The sequence below is a fragment of the Microchirus variegatus genome (assembly GCF_963457635.1).
Source record: "Microchirus variegatus genome assembly, chromosome: 2".
NCBI lineage: Eukaryota > Metazoa > Chordata > Actinopteri > Pleuronectiformes > Soleidae > Microchirus > Microchirus variegatus.
The window spans coordinates 13,072,794-13,091,845 of record NC_139803.1 but is presented as its reverse complement, the minus strand read 5'-3'; the positions used below and the strand labels follow the sequence as shown (position 1 = coordinate 13,091,845).

The following is a 19,052-nucleotide window of genomic DNA, read 5'->3' as shown; positions in this document are numbered from 1 at the left end:
GTTATTATTTTGTAAGTGCAATCAGAACAAACTCTAATTATTAATAATTGGTTTCCTTGAGCTGCAGCCAGCTCTACGAATGTTACACCACTGAGGCGATCGGTGTCGTGTACCGATGGCGATTTAAATAACAGCACAAAAAAGTTTCTAACTACGGTTTCCAGACGTCTGCGTAGCCACTGAACACAAACACATAATAATAGCACTTTCCGCGACCATTCGCACAAGTGAAATGAATGAACGGAGTGAATTTCATACATTTTCTTTTCTTTCAAGAGTAACTAGTCTGCGCCATTTTCCACAGAGTTGTGTCACTGTTAGCCAACATGCTGCTAAGCTAACGGCAATGCTAACGGTGGGTGGCCAACACTTTCATTGTGCACGCTCGCGGCTTATTATATATAACCGGAGTTACTGAAATAAACACAGCTCTTACCGATCTGGGTCTACGGGGAAGCTGAAGAGGGCAGTGGTCGAATCCCCTGGCTGGTAATCACAGCTCGCCGCGGCGCAGCAGTCAGTCATTTTGAACTGCAATAGCAAGCTAGTAAGTTAGCTAGCTTAGCAGGCGGTTGCAAGCTGGCTAGCCTACTCTGAGCAAACCTGCAGGAGAGTCTAAGGACTCATGCCGCGGGCACAACCTGCACCGGGCACAGTTGGGCTTCGGTCGTATGTTCGCTTAATGTCTCTTTGGAAAACTAAGAACCTTGTAATTCCATGCTTGGAAAAGTTGATATTGCGTGGTGAGGCAGGAGTCTCCGAAAGCGTGTTATGCCCTGAACCAGGAACTACAGCAAACAGTGCCGCATGTGAGCCAGCAGAGGGCAGAGTGGCTCCGCCAGGCCTGGCCACAAGAGTTAACCTGTGGTAACTACAGAACAAAGCTATGACCAAGGGCGTGCACAGACATTTGGAAGAGCAGGTGGGGGAAATGAAAAGGGCACCTACTGTGAAAAATTAAAAAGGCAGTTTGAATTACAATCTGAACTTGGGTCCCTACATCAACTGACATCAAACTAAAGGCCTGTAAGTACTCTGCAAGTTTCAGTTTAGATACATTCAAAAGTATAATTTTACAAATATTTGATATATAACAACGATAAGACCATTTTTGGTTGTGTGAAACTTCACCTTTAATTTTATTTTTTATTTAAAAAAAAAAAGAAAGAAATATATATTGTAATAGTGACACACTACACATAAACATATATTAGGCACTATTAGTTATTGTAATATTAGCAATTTATAAAATAGTAAATATTGTTAGTTATTTTATAACCTAAATCCCTATCTCACTAAAATTGTCCTTTATTTTTATTCTTATTTATCCAAAACCTAATCCCCTTGGAGGAAGCAATACATTGTGGCATAAAGTACCAGCTGAACTTTGGAGTACACTGTATATGGATTAGAACGGACAGACTGGCTCAAATATCTTTTTTTTAATTCAGGCAGTTCATTGTAATGCAAACATTGTACATGGATCAAGTGATGCGAGTCTTCGATCGCATCAGATTTAATCAAAACAAAGCACCACACTGGAAATCTGACCTTCAGAGCAGCTTGTGACTCAGCTGTTTACCCACAGGGCCCCACGCTGCATTCACAGATGCAGCTGCCAAAGAGAAAGATGGATGGTGAGACGCAGGGCAGTGGTGAAAAATTCAGGGCTATTTATTTACAGGAGAATTTCAGTGTCATGCTGCTTTACACTAGCATTAGCTTTGCACCAGCTACAGTTTTTGGATCTGAATGTAAACATTTGTTAGGATTATAACTTGTTTTAGAACAGGGTCGATTACAATCATGATAAAAGAGAGATTCATGGTCGATCTGTTCCCCCTTACCCGCTTTATTACATACTATTAAATGTCAGGAAATCCAAAGGTGATGCATACATGCACACACATTTTAAAATGTACACAATTTGTTTGAATGGAAACACAATAAACATTTTTGGTCCAGTTGTTAATTCATTTAGGGTCGACATTTTATCAAAGAAAATCAACATAATGACAAAAGACATACACAATCTGTACATTATGAGCAAAGACGTGGATTATCTATCCAGAAATTACAACATCACACCTGATTTTCTTCTCCTTCGGGGTATGCTTTCATGTAGCTCTCAACCATTGAATCCAGATCAAACTCGACATCATAGTTCATGTTCAAAAGTGCGAGACTTTTCGATTTAAATTGGTCAGGGGTGTTCTCCATGTACGTTTTGAAGCGCTTATATGCCACATTGCGGCCGTCCTGCAGAGCTAAGGTTGGCAGAATGCCGATTAGTCTCAGGACTGCAAGCATGTTCGGAAAGAACTTCACATCCGCCAGCTGCAGCGTTTCGTGAAGATTGGAAGGCATTGTTTCACCTTTGACCTTTTTGCTCCATTTAACCCACCAACAGTGGAGCTCAGCAGAGAGGGTTGCTGCATTTGGGATGTAATTTTTAAACTCCTGTATGCTCTCCTCTTCAGGTTCACTGGACTTTTGTTGCTCAATGAGGGCGGGGACGAGTGACAGACCTCTCAGGAACTTCAGGTGGTCCTCACTGAAGAGCTCATTGACTTCTTGGATGATGTGGTTCACCACCGGAACAGACAGGTGATTCTTGTAGTAAATATCGGGTTGGGTGGTTCCAAAGTCTGATGGATGCTTTCTCAAGTGTGACCGAGGAAGCTTTACTGGGATTTCCATGGCAGTCGCGAGATTAACTGCCTCGTCATTCCAGAACTCATGATATACATCGATGTTGTCTGACACCTCCTTCAGCGAGTGCAGCACCGCTTTTAAACTGGTCGCAGCGAAATGGACATCTGATTCTTTCCCTTGCATATTCTTCCCAAACGCCAGAGTCAGTGTCATTGTGTTTTTGAGCACGACCAGCGCCATGACAAACTCAAAATCAGTCAGTGCTTTCGAAATCTCGAGGGCGTCGTGTGCGACTAGATCGCTCCACTTTATGTCTTCGTTGTCATGCACGCTTTCCACGCAGAGCAGCAGTGCCTCGAGGATGTCCACGGCCACCTCAAATGCATCATGTTGCCTGGTCCAACTGGTACGACAGATCTCCTTCAGTTCATTGGCTCTGTCCTCTTTGTCCTGGTATAACATTGAAATGGCGTTTTCCAACTCTAGTTGAAGCAACTGGGACTGACTGAAGAACGACTCGATCTTCTTCAAGGTGGACATGACGAGCTGAACCCCTGACAAAGGCATACCATCGGCAAGTGACATGTTCAGTAAACTAGTAGATCTCAGTGTAAGTACTGCCATTGGATACTTCTCAATCAGTTTGGCTGAAAATGCTTTTATCTTTCTAGAATGTATCCCAGTGTAGGAATGGGCTTGGCCTCTGCACTGTTCCATATCCAGGCCCCATTTTTCAGTAATTTCAGACACAAGTGTCTCTGCCAGGGTATCTCCATCACCTTCAAAGCTCAGGAATCCAAAAAACCTCTCCCACTGGCAGTTGGACTGGTCCATAAACCGGACAAACACAGGGAGGTACCAGTCTCCTGAGATCTTCACCAAATCATCAGTAATGAATGAGAAACAGCCATGTTGCTTAACTTCTTCCACCAGCTTGCTGTGGATCCATTTCTCACTCACCTCAATCACCTGATTCAGCTGAGCTGGGGAGCAGCACTCCTTATTCTCCTCGTACTTCTTCTTGAGGACATCGTCCCCGCACGTCATGCGATATTCTAACAATGCCTGAAAGTTGCTCGACTTAAGACCATCCTGCTTTACGTCGCCAGGCCCCGAAGGAGGAATGTTTTGCTCTCCCAACAGAACAAGAACTTCAAATAATGACTTGAGATACTCTCTGTTTTTCTCTTCCTCTGAAACAGTCGGGACATCTTCCTTATCGGCGTCTGCTTGGGATTTCTTCACTTCTACAAGAAAAAAACAGTTGTAGGACAGGAAACGGCTCAATCATTCATCAGTTTACAAATGTGGCTGTGGGACTCATCTTTTTTTCATATTTATCTTGTCAATAAATACGTGTAATGGTGAATTTCCACTATACAGTCGTACCATGGCCCAACTCTACATGGTTGCACAAAAGGCTGTGATGTTGATTTATGCGTGACATACTAGACACACAAACTAGTGGCAAATAAAGCAGTTGATTTAATTAGAAGTTCAGTCAAAGGATTAGTTCAGTATTTCCTGCATTAACGGAGCGCAGGCTCCATCTGACACAGTCACTCATTTAAAATACTTCTATTAAATATTGAGATTTTAGAAATTTGGTGGAGATTTTTTGTGATTTTTACGTCTTTTAAACTGATGGCAGAGGACATTTTGCTAAAAAGTACCAGGTGCTATCACTAATGGAAAAGCAAAACTGTATAGTGGAAAAACGCCATAAACGTTTAGTAATATTGCAACATACTTTTTCTCCCCTTGACCTCCGTTTCATCGTTGTTGGTCTATAAAAATAAAGAGACACAAGATACAAATTAATAGTATGACTAAATCAAATTGTGCAAATAATTTTTCACGTTCGAAACCGTTTCACCCACCTTCTCTTTGGTGCGCTTCATCTGACCGGTTTGAGGTTGGCTCGCCACATTGAAGACAGTTGGTATGGCATCGTCCTTTAACGTTTTACTCTGAGCATCCTGAAAACAGCACAGCCCCAACAAAGATTCTTTAAACAGAACATATACACAGACTAAATCAAGCATAATGCCAAGCCTTATTATAATGTTAATTCAATTTGATTAAATAATTTGCTCTGCAAAAATGTACAAATTTAACTTGACAGATTATGTTTATTAAATCACATTATTATCTGAACAAACGTAACTCACACTGTCAATCAGAGATGAGTCGAAATGTTTCCCACACAGTCTGTAGTATCTGTGCAGCTGCTCTGGTGATTTGTCTATGAGGTCTTTCCTCTGACATTTCTCAGCCCATGTCTTGGACCTGAAACAGGTGTTCAAATCAAGTTCATAAAGGTCAAAGGTCACAGGAGATTTTAGTTTTGAGGTTCACAGAGGATGCACAATCCACTGCATGAGATGCATCTAGTGTGTGATCATTAAATGTGTGTATGCATGTCGCAATAGAGAACAAACTGAGCCATAAGTGAATAACACATCTATTAAAATGGCAGAGATTTCTCTCTACAACATGTATTTTTATAATACTTATGTAATATAATATATAAATACATGTTAATACTGTTTTATAAAACATAAATATTAGACAAAATAATTGCATTTTTATATTTTATATTTGAATAATAATGCATATCGTGTAGTTCTACAATTTCTCTAGTATATTTTACATTTAATTTCAAAAATATGTGCTTAAAAAAAATATCAAACACTTGCCTGATCATAATTTTCCATAAATCGTTCAGCTATGGTGTGTACATTTTGAAAACAGCCCTGTGAAGCTGTCAAACCTTTGAGTAACCAGCTTTAAATGGACTTGCAACATCTTGAATAAATGTGTAGATCGGTTATTACAATTCTCTTGAACCATATATGATACTTAAGTAAAGTGCAGCCTTGTTTACAAACACATACCGTGTACGCGCTACAATATCAACCACTCCGAGTGTGTAGCTACCAGTTTAGCTGTTTTAGCATTGCGTTAACATTAGTTACCTTTCTGCGTCACGAGGAAACCTGAAGAGTGGCTCAGGGTCGGACTTCCCATTAGTACATTTCGGTGCAGCACAGTGATTCTGCATTATAACTTCGTATCATATACTTTTATAAAACGGTGAGGTTTGTCTGAGAATGGCAAAGTGCTAACGTTAGCTATTAGCTACCAAGCTACTTGCCATTAGAAAAAAATGACTTCCGCTCCTGGATTTCAAAATAAAAAGAAATGTCCGAACGGGTTTCAGTGAGGATTGTAGGATGTGGAAGATGAAAACTATTGTTATTCATATCACATTTATCAGTAGATATTCTAACAAGACCCCGGTCCCTTTTAAGAATTATTACGTTATTACGTCTACAGCATATTCAGACATCCTGTCCATTAAAACCAATGTTAAAGGATTCCTGTCACTTCTGTTTTTCCTAAAATATATCTGTGTACACTCGAGTGAAAACAAATATTGCAGTGCTTACTTTAAGTGATAGTGTAAAACAGTCATTTTGTATTTTTATTTTGAAAGCAAACGGGTTTGCTTGGTCAATTTTGAAAAACGCGTTGTGCTCAACAGCCAATGTGTAAGCGCGCACTTAACATAACGTGCAACACTGACGGAAGCGCGCGCTCCGATTTGTTCCCATAATCCTTAGCGGCTTCTTCAAATCCTCCTGGAAACATGCCCTGACTAATTCCAGAACCCACATCACATACTGTATATAAAATATAATACAGAATTAATAGCAGCAGTAACAACAACAGAAATAATAATAGTAATAATAATGTTTATTCTGCATTGTGATTGAAGGATGTATTGTTTCTTCACAAATTTTATACAGTTCAATGAGGAAGTAAAGTTCTATTTCTAGATTATATCTATATTTATTTATCTATATATCTGAGATAGAAGCTACACAAACACTGACTGTGTGCAGTCAACCCATGATGTTACCTATACATTATATACATATATATGTGTTAATTTTTTTTTTTTTCATATATTAGTATTATTTCATATGAATATTAAATAAAACATTATTAAAAAAACAAACAAAACGATGAACATCATCTGTGTGTGTGTGAGTATGAACTTTGTGCAGCTGGGAATGTTTTGGGCGTAACTCCTCTGGGGAGGAGAACCGGTAATAGTGGAATTCATGAAGTTTCAAACGTTCCTAACAGAAAGAATGAATATTTCCCGGGATCATAATAAGAGAGCTGGTGTTCTCCAAGTCTCGTTGTTCATTTGAAGACACTCTATTGGTCATCCCTGTTCTCTCGCGATACTATCTCGACCAATTGGAGCTCAACAGCGCCAAGTCAAATTGAATGCAGTTTTCCGCAGTCACACAGAGGAGAGGCTTGTTTTTGCTACAGAGCTTCGGTCCTGAGGAGTTTCTGCCCGTGTTGTCATATAAACGTCTCCAGTCGGTAAGTCTGTAGTTTATACTTTACTTAAGATGTAAAAACAACGCTTAGCTTCGTCAAACCGCCAACATTAGTTAACCCGTATCCCAGTTAATCCTCCATTTTAGCTAACGTGAATGAACACGTTTATTTTTTTCCCCCACTTTCTAAATCGGTTAAATATGAAACTTGAAGATGGGAAAACACAAGTATTAATAATATTTGACTATGTTGCATCTATAACTGTAACGGGATCAATGATCGAGACACAGTTTCTTCATATTTGTCGTTATTTTTGTGCTTCTTCTAGAAAACTCAACTTGGTCAAGTGGGTTTTGACACGACACAATGGACAACGTCGCAGTTTTAAAACGAAATCGCACCAATAAAGTAAGTATTTAGCTGAATGTTACCATAGAGTTGAATATAAAGCAACATTAACACTAAACTGTTCATATTATGTTTCAGGTAAACAAGGAGAATGCCCAGCCTGCATATGGATGCAAGTCCTTTATTAAAAGAGATGTAAAATCTGTTCCATTCCATCTGAAAAGGAACGAAAAAGACACCGGGGCAAAGAATGGTTCTCTTAAAGCCAAGTTCAAAGAGACGGCAGGACGGTCCACGTCCAGTGAGCCTCCAAAAAAGGTCAAAACTGCCCAGAAAATTGAAAAAGGAGTTTCTGCCACAGCACAACGGACTCATAGTCAGGCCTTGATTGCAAAACAGGCCATCACGCAAAAGAAGATGGCTGCAGAAGCTCCAAAGCCACCAGCTGCTGTGCCGTCATCCAAGGCGGCCCCTGGTATGTACAAAGGCAAGATTGTCCAGTCCAAAATAGGATCCATTTGGAAGTCGAGCACCAGTTTGGACAGGCCAGATCCCAAAACAGAAAACCAAAGAGCTGGAAATGTTTCCAAACAAAGGTCCAAATCTGTTGACCTGCCTCCGTGTGGCACAAGAAGACCTGCACCCTCAATGTTAAAGTCTGCATCCAGTAGACCAGCTCAGGTAGCCAAGCCTGCTGTCACCAGTCTCCCTCCTGCCATATTCTACTCCGCTCGTCCTCCTGCTCGGACCGTGTCTGCAACACTAACCGGCATCAGCTCCAGAAACCGTGCTGTGGCTGTCACCAAGGGAAGTGGGACTTTGACCACAAAGCCAAAGGTTCCAGTGACGGACAAAAGGGTCAACAAGCCTCCTGTCACAAGCTCCCTCAGTCAGTACAGATTAACCATGGAGACTGAAGAGGAAAAAAGGTAACATTTTTTAACAGTTTTTCACTGACACATTCACTCACTGTTGACTGTGTACATCGGGAAAGTCCAAATATATTGTTTGTGTGTGTTTTGTCTGCAGAAAAAAACTGGCTGATTGGTTGGCTGCTAAGGGCAAGACGAGGAAGAGGCCAGCCATGACGGCAGCAGCACCTGCAAACACCAGAGTCTCTAAGCCTAGAGCTGATCTCAGATCTCAGTCTCGTGCCGAGGCTCTGCCCGCTTTGCAGTCCAAACCTGAACCAGAACCCAGACAGGAAGCATGCAAGGCTGAAGACTGTGCAGATACACAGGAAGCAGTATTAACAACAGGCATTCAAACTCCAGTGTTTAACAACACTACAGTAGAGCTGCTTGAAAGCTCTGGAGATGTGTTTGGTGATGACGAGGGCGGAGTGGATGATGTAAGTAAACTGGCAGAGTTTCTCTTGTTCATAAATCCATCACTGTCCAAATGTAAACACTGGGTTCTTTTCTTTGTTTTTTGACAGATTGTTGTGAACTTGTGTCAAGTTTTGGAGGCAATGGCGACGCCGTCCAATTGCAGCGACGGTAAGTTTAGCTTCGCTTGTTCTACAACTAACACGTTTTACTTGATTATTCAGGTATTGGTTAACTTGAAAATGGCACTTTTCTCAGATTTATAAGCTTACACATGTACTTTTTTTGGTCCTCAAGAAGTTACACAGGAGCCAGATGAGTGCAATGGTGTTGAAATGGAGGACAGCAAACCAAATGAAGTACAGAAAAAAGAGGAGGTGGCGAGTGACGCAGAGGAGAGTGATGAAAATGTGATGGAGTCGGATGATGATGATGAAAAAGAAAATGATGAGGAAGAAGAAAATGACAGTGATGATGTCACGGAGATCACACCAGAGGTGGATGACGCTTCGGTCGTGAAATACAGTGTGAAAACGACTCCATATCTGCAAAGGTGAGGACACTTGCCGGATTATTCTATTCCAAAATTCTGCCAAAATGTATTACTTTTCAAATTAAACTGTTTTTTTTATTCTTTAAATATTTTGCATTTAGCGTCAAGAAGACGATGGAAGGTGAAGTCAGCACGTCAAGGAGGAAGAGCAAAATCAAAGACCTGAAGTTTCTGACACCGGTGCGTCGCTCCACGCGCATCCACCGCAAATCGTCCCGTATGCCGACGATGCTGGTCGACCACGACCCGTGCGTGTCGTCGCTGGCCGAGCTGGTGAAGCTGGACGACGACCCCAACGCCTATATTTACAGAAAAAACCTGGCGCTTCTGGAAGATCTGCCGGATGAGCCGCGAGTGTAAGGAGCTCTGAATATCGGGTCATGTAAATAAATGAATAAATAACGGCTTCAGTGATACAAGCCGGAGGCTATTGGACACTTTACACAAAGATTAGATGTTTTTACTAATCTGCACCTCCTTAAATATTAACAATCATTTAAATGTTTGTTCTGGGGTGAAAATAAGTCTTGTCTGTTCTGAATGTATTTTAATGTTCCGTTCTGTATGTATTGACTTTTATGCGTTGTGAACATGTATTGCCTAATGCACTACAATAAAAGAAGGTTCTGATCTTAGATGATTGTGTTATTGGAGTCAATTATTTGAGTGTCGACTATATATGGTGCATATTAAATAAGTCAAAAAAAAAAAATCTGATTTCATACAGCAGCTGACAGTACCGACAGTATAAAATCCTTTATTTGCCACAAACTGCCGGTAGAATGTAAGTTGACCTTGATTTTTCTATAGTTTTTGACTGCAGATTTTATAATGTCCTCAGGGATTTAACAGGGTCTTATAGTCTCAATTTTAGGCCAAGTCTTAAACATTGAAATATTAAAATGTTTGGTAGCATGGGTAGTTTAAAAAATTAAAATAATAAATCTGATGTTATTGAATCACCCAGATATAAGCACACTGCTATAAACCTACAAATATGGAACTGACAACTGATCCCGCAACAGCCCAGTCACAGTTTACTGCAGCACACTGCTGGCTGTGGAAAACACAGTATGAAACTGCATCTGTAATTTTCAGTTTTGTGGACGTTTAAGTCATGACCTGATAAAAATAGAAGCTCATATCAGACTTGATATTGTTCCTACCAAATCTTCAAAATAAAGCTGGAATTAAAAACTAATGTGATTGCACCGATTGCACAGTTTAATGGTGATTTCAAGAAAAAAAAGACACCATCTACATTTGAGCATTGCTTTGATTTATAGTACAAAGGAACTCCATTATTTCATTTCCATAACAAAGAACAGGAAATCGATTGTATTTTCCACAAAGGGAATTGGATTATGACAACACAGCACTGGTTCTGACAGAGCCGCAGAATGAGAAGAAAAACAACTCACCATTTTCTTCCCGTTTCTTCCCACTTTATTTGAACAGACTGTAAAAATCTTCACTTCTCAAATGAACACTGGATTCTTTTGACCACCATGGAAAACTCCGGACATCAGACTGGATGTTTAGACACTTGCTTCCTCTGATCCCAGATGAGACATTTCATTATAACAAAATAAAAAAAGAAAATCATCCACAAAAAAAAAAAAATCTCTTTGATGCAACTTTCTTCCCCCCAAAACAAAAAGTATAAAAAGTACTCTTTTTTTTCCTTTCTCACTCATCTGCAGACCACAGGGGAAGGTGTTCAGTGCTGTGCGCTAAAAGGCTCTCGTTCACTGTCATCTGACCATTTATGTTCTTGAAAGACCTCGGTTATCCAGATCTTTCACCTGCAATGTGAAAGGAAGAAGTTAGAAAAGTCCAGAGATCTTTTTTTTAATGGAAGAATGTTTTTACAGATCCCAGCACTAGTTTGTGTCGGGTTGAAAATAACGTCACGGTAGTTTCATGCAGGTGTGATATGACGACGCAGACAACATTCGGAGCTTCTATAGTCATGAAAAACGAAGTGATACCAAACCGAGTAGAGAAGAGCCAAGTCCAGCTCGAACTGATATTGGAAAAGCGCCAAAAGCCTGAAGTAAGTCTGGATATGTGATCTCAAAACAGAAAACTCTAAGTCCGCCTTGATATTCTGTACATGACCGCAGAGAACGGGTGTACATGCTCGGCTACTTTATAAAATACGTATATTTATTCAGCCACTCTATATTTAGACACTTCCACCCGCTCCTTAATAGCTTTGAGATCTAAAAGCTGACCGCCATTTGTCAAAGTCAGTTTGTTAAGGAGGATCTTTTGTTGATAAATCCTGTGTATAGCATGAAATGCTGCCTACAACTGATGTTTTCTTTTGCCAAGATGTGCACATATGCGTTTTATCATCATTCATATATATATATATATATATATATATATATATACACACATTCATGTTTTTATATATATATATAAACATGAATGTTATTTCTATTGAATGAAAAACATTTGCCCCAAAACAATAGGGTTTACCTTGTATATCCTGACCAGCCAGTGCTCTGTTGTGTAGGCCTCCTCCAACACATCCAGCTCAAAGTCTTTGTTGCCAATCTCAGCATTTCTCACTCTGTCATAACCAGGTGGACGCTCTGCACAGAACAATTACAACACAGAATTGAGACTCACTTCAATAAAGGTCCATCATATAACATTTAGGCAGGTATTTTGCCAAATATAAAACCCTTATAAGTATGTCAGTATAATTATTAAAGAATTCAAATAAAAATTGTTTTTCATAGCCCTAAAAATTACTAATTTATGCGCACTTAATGCAAAGGCCTTAGGAGAGCCTGATGTATAACAAGCTGGCTAAAAGCAGATATTTGTGTCATTCTCTATAAATCTTAGACTTTGAGGAGAAAAAAAAAACCTGGTTCCAGTTACTTACTGGCCTCTGTGTAGACCTGGCCGAAGCGGTAGTAGCACATCTTGTACATGAGGCAGTTGAGCAGCACAGGGGAGCCTTCGCGATCCACTCTGAACTCCCCGGTGGGAGTGTAGTAGTCGTGCTCCTTGATGTGTTTGCCCGTGTCTGTGCTCCCTCCGATACGAACCATCCACAAAAACTTATTGATGTCTGCGATGAACAGAGATCGATTAAGGTTCTTTTGTGAAGAATTAAGGTAATAACAGTTTGGTCAACTTGCTTCTAAAGGAACAAAATCATTTGTAAGATGAATACATAGCAAGGTATATCAACAGAGTGGCAGAAATAATACACATTAGGCTTGGGCCAACAGTAGACATTATTGTGTATCGCAATAGTTGCTGTTATTTGTTTAATAACCTATATTGTATAGCTGCCACACATTTTATTTTGATTGAAAATCCATGTGGAACTGGATCACACACACAGAGACATGGTGGAGAAACTGTATTTAAGTATTTAAAGAAGGCCGTATGTCGCCATTAGAGTCTATAACCCAGCACAGTTTGCTCAACTCGACTCCGCATCATCTTGGGAGGCCACAGGTCATCACCAGCCAACAATTATATGAGCATCCCCAGCATGTTCAATAAAATAAGACAGGACAGCTCACAGTTCTTCTCACTCAACCGATTTATGAATTTTTTGACATTTTGACCAACACGTGCTCAAACTACTGGAACATTCAAGATAATGGTAGCAGATACCTGGTTTTAATATTATGGCTCTCTGACCTAATTACACTTGGTACTTACCATCTGAGGAATAACCCGTCAGACCTCCGAAGATAACCAGGACATAACTCACGTCCAGCTCCCTCATGATCTCATAGGCCCGCTCTTCTGTTGACGCCATGGCCTAAACAAACAGTTCTGTCAACACTGCCGCTATCACTTTATAAAATGCAAGTACCTTGAATGTTGCGCAGCTCACCTGTCCAACTCTGGAGATGTGAGTGTTGTTCCACGTGTTGTTGTCCACTAGAATGGTTCGATTGGCCATGGCTGTTATCTGATACCCATAATCCCACCATGACATGACTTTGGCATCCTGGGAACATAAAAACAGACTCGGGTAACTAAATGGAAGCAAACCCTAACCTACTAGCCCATAACTTTTGTAAATCATGACACAATTTAGTCCTTTGTTTGTGTGGCCATGACTGACCTCAGGTGTGTTGTGGCGGAGCCAGTAGTAAGCCTCTCTGAAGTCGTCGAAGATGATGCGGCTGCCGTCACCGCCACGGGCAGACAAGACGATTGAGGGAGAGGAGTAGGCCTCGCTGGTTACCCAGGTAGAGTGGAAGGTGTATGTGATGAGGAAAAAGGCCATGACCAGAATCATCCCACTGGCAACCTGGAGAGTACAGAACACAAGAAGTTATAAAAGTTAGGTCTGTCTGGCTCTTACAACGCAGAGGTAAAAGAAAAAGAGGACCAAATGAATATTTTTCATTTATTTTGTCAAATATATTCAGTCTGGGTGAAATTAGGGTTTATTTAAGTGTTCTGTTCTGTTATTTATTTGTTTTTTTGTGTGCCTTTAAGCCCTTAAGAAAGACTCTTTTCTTGATTATTGTTCAAGTTTTTTTTCCATAGTATTGCAAAAATGTTATTTGCAAAGATGTTATTTACTGACAGCAATAAAGACTAAATCTTTAATTATTTCTTCAATGTCTCCTGCCACCCAGTGGTCAAAAGATTAAGTGCTTCACTACGAGTATATTCAAAACTAATTACTTCTAGAAACAAGAGTTAATTTGTTGTTAAATTGTTAAATTAATATTGCACAGTAATATGTAATATAATATAATAAAATATAATGTAAATCCTGACTTGATACCATAAAAAAGAACAAGTAAAACACAGTGTAATACAGCTGTATTATTATCTCCTTGGCTAAATAGTAACATGAACACTGCATTCATCTTATACACAATCAATACACAAAAGTAAGAACCCGCCTCTTTGACCGCTTACCTCATTCTTGATGGGGTAGGTGGAGTCCTGCTGTTTCTTGCTCTTCTTGTCTGGTCGGCTCACGTCCAGATTCTTCATGTACGTGGTTAGTACCTGGGACACACCGATGCCTGACAGGATGCACATGACTGGGGCCAGCACCAACATCAGACGCACCTGACGAGGTGGGAAAAAAAATAAATAAATAAACAAATGTTCTCTGAGAAGCAATTTCACATATGCCATGTAATAAAGAACATACCATGACAGCTGAGAAGTACATGCTGGTCACTCCATACATGATGATAAAGATCCTGGCGTCAGATAAGTTGTTAAAACAGTAGTAGAGGCCAACTATATGGGGGAAAAAATGATGTGAATCAAAACCCAACAAGTATACAATAATATAAATGTGTATATAGTGTTTATGTGGAGTGCATGCTTGCCTGGGAACATGAAGACGAGCAGCTGGAGGTCAAAGTAGTACGAGGACCAGGTGGTGGGCTGATGCTCAGAGACGGAAGCAATAATGGGGATGTTGTTCTTGGCATAGGAGGGGTCCAGCAGGGAGTAGAAACGGCCAGTCCAGGGAGAGATCTTACCTGAGTGAACAGAGTTTGGGTCATCAGACACAGTCCAAAGCAAAAAAAATGAAATTCCTCGTTTCTCCTCTTACCTGTCAACATGAGAACAGTTCCCACAGACAGCAGGACGAAGCCCACCAGGGATATGACGCTCTTGAACAACACCTCAAACTGCTGGGCATTGAGTTTGCTGCGCAGGTAGTCCACAAAGGCATGAATCTGGCACAGGCCAAACATACCAAAGGCTGCCATGTGCTCTGATGACTGCACTGGCTAATGGACGAGAGGAGAGAAAGAGAGGCGAGCCGTCACGTGACAATGACATTCCTTTTCATTTCTTTGGGCTTGATGATGTTTAATTCAGGAATTTGTTCTGCAAGCTAAGGCACAAGAACCAAGCTAACTGGGAACTTACCTGGAAACCAACAAAAGAGATCTGCATGGAGAGGATGGTGCCCAGGCAATAGACTGTGCAGTAAGCTACATATATGCGGTGAGAGAATCGGCCTGTGAGCATCAACACCAGGACATGGAGAGGGATGAGGTTGATCAGGAAAACGTAGCCACCCCAAGAGGAAACCTACACACACACAAACACTTGGTCATTACCCTTCCTAACTCTGCATATTAAATAAGAAAACATGTTGGTGTCCTCACCATGTAGAAGTATGCCAGAGCACACATGGACGACCAGTAGACGGAGCCTGTTTTCACAGCCTTGATCCACATGTAATAGGTCAACAGCATGCAGAAGATGGCAATACCTAAGTAGGACAGCATCAACGGATTAGATTAAGACTCCTTGCCAGACATTTTCTATGAATAGCGTTGTTATGCACACCATGTATTTATGTGTACCTTCATTATCATATGAGCCAGCGACAGATCGAGAGATGTAACCAGGAACCACAGCGATCATGGCAGCAGCCAGGAGCCCAGCACCCGCATCCTACAGAGACAAACAACTACTGAGTACAAGCTCATTTGGAAACTAGCTGACATATGATGTCGTATAACATGTGCATCAGGTTTTTTGAAGCAAATCTGTGTAGCATTTGAGGGATGTAGTCAAGAGCCTGGTGTAAGACATTACTGAGTGGCATTGTGGGAATTTAAGGATTCAAATGAATGAGTCCAAACTGCTCCTGAACGCAAACCAACATCAGATCAAATTATATTATTTTGCAGTATATTTTGAAACACCTTGAGGTAACAATATATGATGGGATATTTTCTCTTGGGTATGTACATTTGCGCACTTCAGAGTTCTTTCTCCCCTTGCTCACGGACCTGGGCATACAACCTTTGATTAAGAGATTTAATCGTGGCCAGAATTACACTTCTATCCCCTAAATTTTAAGGGTTGGAAACCACGGTTGGAAACAAGTACAAGTCGAAGGTAAATGTTTGTCTTAATTTGAAATACAAATGTAAACACACATGTATATTAAATGGTGAAATTGCTTCCCTGATTAGATAATAAACAGGGGAAAACCTGACCATTTTCGCATACAGGGCAGCATAGAAATGCATAATAAGCTAAATGAAAGGCAATTTCAAGTCAGACCTTATTCAATAACTCTGTTTAAAATGTGAAACGACTATACTACAATGGTGTAGTACGGTCTAGTCGAGTGAGTATATTGTCTGTCAGTCACCCCACCTGCAATAGTGCAAACCGAGTCACTCATTGCAGAAAAATACTATGACATCGTTCTGAGCATTATCAATTAATAGTCTAATTTGCTGTGTGTGAAGAAAAGGGTCAAACAAATCAGCAGTTAGTCCGTGTGTGTGTGCGTGTGTGTGTGTGTGTGTGTGTGTGTGTGAGAGAGAGCTGCAGTTTCGGTGTGCTTTGTTGTGTCCCTCAATGTGGCGCTCTTTGCCCTTGAATCGCCCCTTGAGGATATAGAAAATCACTCTAGAAATGTAATTATTATTATTATTATTATTATTATTAATAATAATAATAATAATAATAATAATAATAAATAAAGTTTTCTGAATCAGGGATATAAATGAACGGAACAATATGTTGCGTTTCAAAAATTTTAGGTCTCAATTGCCATGCACTTGCTAACCTCAGCCATGAAAAAACCTTGCACCTTTAGTCTGGATGCAAGTGAAGGACGTCAACACACATTATTGTGTGGTTGGCCACTATAATAACTGCCCACCCCTATATTATGTTATATTATATTGAATAATATTGTACATGGAGGATTGCAAGCTGTGCTTTACCTTCAGCTCCTTGGTGAAGTGGTAGGTAACTAAGGCAGTGAAGGAGGAGAACAAAGGAGCCAGGAAGACGCAAACGTTACGGATGTCGATGGTGATGTGAAAAAAATGTAGGACATGATACAGGACGGCAGATGTGATCATCAGTCCTGGTGAGGGAAAAAATACAAATACATATGAGTATGCAGACTTTAAAAGGCCTATTGAATTGTCACATTTTTAACCAAATGTAACAACCATTACAAAAGTTCTTTAGATTCTTACCTGGATAGATGGTGCCACCAATGATCCTCCCCAGAGGATACCATGCCCTATCATCAAACCAGTTGTGAAACTTATAAAATCCTTCCTCTGCCAGGAAGCGGGTGGTACGGTAGTTGAAGTATCTGGAGATGAGACAAATGGCAAAATTAAAACATAACTTTGTGGATGGAAATCATCCAATATACTGTAGGTTATCGAGACTAGTGCAACACTTACGGATCAAACTCATGGATGACACTTTCAAACCTCAAGACAGAGAACAGTCGGGTGGAGAATGCTGAAAAAAATAAATCAAGGTGTTACATTTACTCTTATGAACCAGTTAGGATATACAGGTGTGTGTCATATGCAGAGATACACTTACAGAGGACAGCAGCCATGGACAGGATGAGCAGCTTCAGCAGCGTGTCCTGTTTCTCATAGGACAGCCGCAAAAAGCCCAGCTTGGTCATTTTGGTAAGGTTAGGGACAGCTCACCGTACTACCTGAAGAGAGGGAGAGAGACACTGAAGCTCCAATACATGCTTATATGCCCTTTAAAAACTATTTATGTTACCCACAAGATACAAAATAAGAAAATAATTTGGCCAACCATTGTGTGTGTGTTTTTTTGCTTTATGATTTTTTTTTGGACAAAAAAAATATAAGTGAATAATGATCAATATTTTATGGACCAAACAAGTACTTGATTAATCCAGAAAATAATAGATTCATCGATTATGAAGTTGCAGCCCTGCAACAGTTCGTTTTTTTTGGTGCATTTCTTAATTACATTGTCCCCTTTTCAACATGCTAAATTTGCAGAAGACAAACTAAAGCATTTCAGATCTGAAGAGTCAACTTCCATGTCCAGCCCAACCAGATAAGGCCACGCACTATGAAGTGGCGTCAGGAACCAGGAAGCTCCTACTACAGATAACTCCTGCATGGACCTGAGCCAGTCATCTTCAGTTTTAACCATTAAAAAAGTGTTTGCTCATTGAAAACAAAACCACTATATCTCGACACAGCCCACCACAACTCATTTGAATGCAGCACCTTTTAAGAGCGAACACTGACAGTATCAGCTTTGGTGTTTTTCCAACACCACAGAGCCAGAAAACAGCAGCTAGTTTATGTTAGCTATATACGACTTGACACACCACAGTTTACACAAAACACATTGTTCCACAGATTCAACAGCAGCATCTTTTAGCTCGTCAGCACCAGGCCGGTTTGTGGTGATGCTGCTTCCATCCAGCTAGAAGTGTGTAAGTAGCTAGTGAGGCTAACCTGCTAGCTGCTGTACAATGAACACCCTCGTCCCCGGCGTATTTTGTAAATACCGGTGTTAATTTAACACTCGCCGGCAGAACAACATCCCAAAATACAAAACCCGCTTGTTTCTGAGTACAAGCACATGTTTAAATGTTAATGTTCATTAAGACTCACCCGCTCTTCTCCTGTTAGTCATACACTTTTCACACACAACCTTCACCGTCAGCTAGTCCCGCCCCTGTCGCGCCAGCGCGCGCGTTTATTGGTCGAGCTTCAGTCAACAGCGACGCTACACAAATCTGATTGGTTCATTGGCTGCTCCTCAAATGTGGTCGTCTACCTTGCTGCTGTGGTGTAGTGACGTGTCCTTAGTGAGGAAGGAAAGCGTGTCGCCCCCTGTCGGTTGAAAACTCTCACTCCCAAGAAAAGTGCTTTGAGAAGCCCATTTCTGGCGGCTACGCAGCGCCACCAGCTGGACATCTCGTCAACTGGACTGGAAAGACTGTGTTAATGAAATAGTTGCAAATCCCTGAACACAGCCAAAAGCCAAGTCTCGATTACAGA

The 19,052-nt window shown here is 40.6% G+C and overlaps 3 protein-coding genes across 3 annotated transcripts; 1 reads left to right on the top strand and 2 right to left on the bottom strand.

The window, feature by feature from the left end:
* Positions 1–2,082: 2,082 nt before the first annotated feature.
* LOC310944743 (52 kDa repressor of the inhibitor of the protein kinase-like) lies at positions 2,083–5,729 on the bottom strand (the record flags this gene model as incomplete). The annotated part of the gene is made up of 5 exons (XM_083910552.1): positions 5,634–5,729; positions 4,827–4,944; positions 4,536–4,634; positions 4,406–4,442; positions 2,083–3,902 (listed from the first exon to the last, which is right to left on the bottom strand). The coding sequence occupies exons 1-5, from the start codon at positions 5,717–5,719 to the stop codon at positions 2,083–2,085; spliced, it is 2,160 nt and encodes a 719-aa protein (XP_083766678.1). The 5' UTR covers positions 5,720–5,729.
* A 1,654-nt stretch (positions 5,730–7,383) lies between these two features.
* Positions 7,384–9,704, top strand: LOC310944742 (uncharacterized protein; the record flags this gene model as incomplete). The annotated part of the gene is made up of 6 exons (XM_083910551.1): positions 7,384–7,425; positions 7,504–8,294; positions 8,395–8,716; positions 8,804–8,864; positions 8,991–9,246; positions 9,348–9,704. The coding sequence occupies 6 exons, from the start codon at positions 7,384–7,386 to the stop codon at positions 9,604–9,606; spliced, it is 1,731 nt and encodes a 576-aa protein (XP_083766677.1). The 3' UTR covers positions 9,607–9,704.
* An 813-nt stretch (positions 9,705–10,517) lies between these two features.
* Positions 10,518–18,724, bottom strand: stt3a (STT3 oligosaccharyltransferase complex catalytic subunit A). The gene is made up of 18 exons (XM_083910833.1): positions 18,663–18,724; positions 17,596–17,716; positions 17,448–17,508; positions 17,232–17,353; positions 16,971–17,116; positions 15,588–15,678; positions 15,387–15,493; positions 15,145–15,309; positions 14,822–15,002; positions 14,592–14,747; positions 14,408–14,499; positions 14,167–14,322; positions 13,355–13,543; positions 13,121–13,237; positions 12,943–13,045; positions 12,149–12,337; positions 11,734–11,849; positions 10,518–11,051 (listed from the first exon to the last, which is right to left on the bottom strand). Exons 2-18 carry the CDS (start codon positions 17,681–17,683, stop codon positions 11,013–11,015), a joined length of 2,118 nt encoding a protein of 705 aa, XP_083766959.1. The 5' UTR covers positions 17,684–17,716; positions 18,663–18,724; the 3' UTR covers positions 10,518–11,012.
* Positions 18,725–19,052: the final 328 nt, after the last annotated feature.

Bases quoted from the DNA above. Each gene is read 5' to 3' on its own strand.
- stt3a (XM_083910833.1), bottom strand. From the start codon at position 17,683: ATGACCAAGCTGGGCTTTTTGCGGCTGTCCTATGAGAAACAGGACACG. The intron at 14,323-14,407 runs GTATGTTCTTTA...CCACCTCGTCAG, and splicing joins TGTACTTCTCAGCTGTCATG to GTGCGTCTGATGTTGGTGCT. The intron at 13,544-14,166 runs GTAAGCGGTCAA...TGTACTCTCCAG, and splicing joins CCTACCCCATCAAGAATGAG to GTTGCCAGTGGGATGATTCT.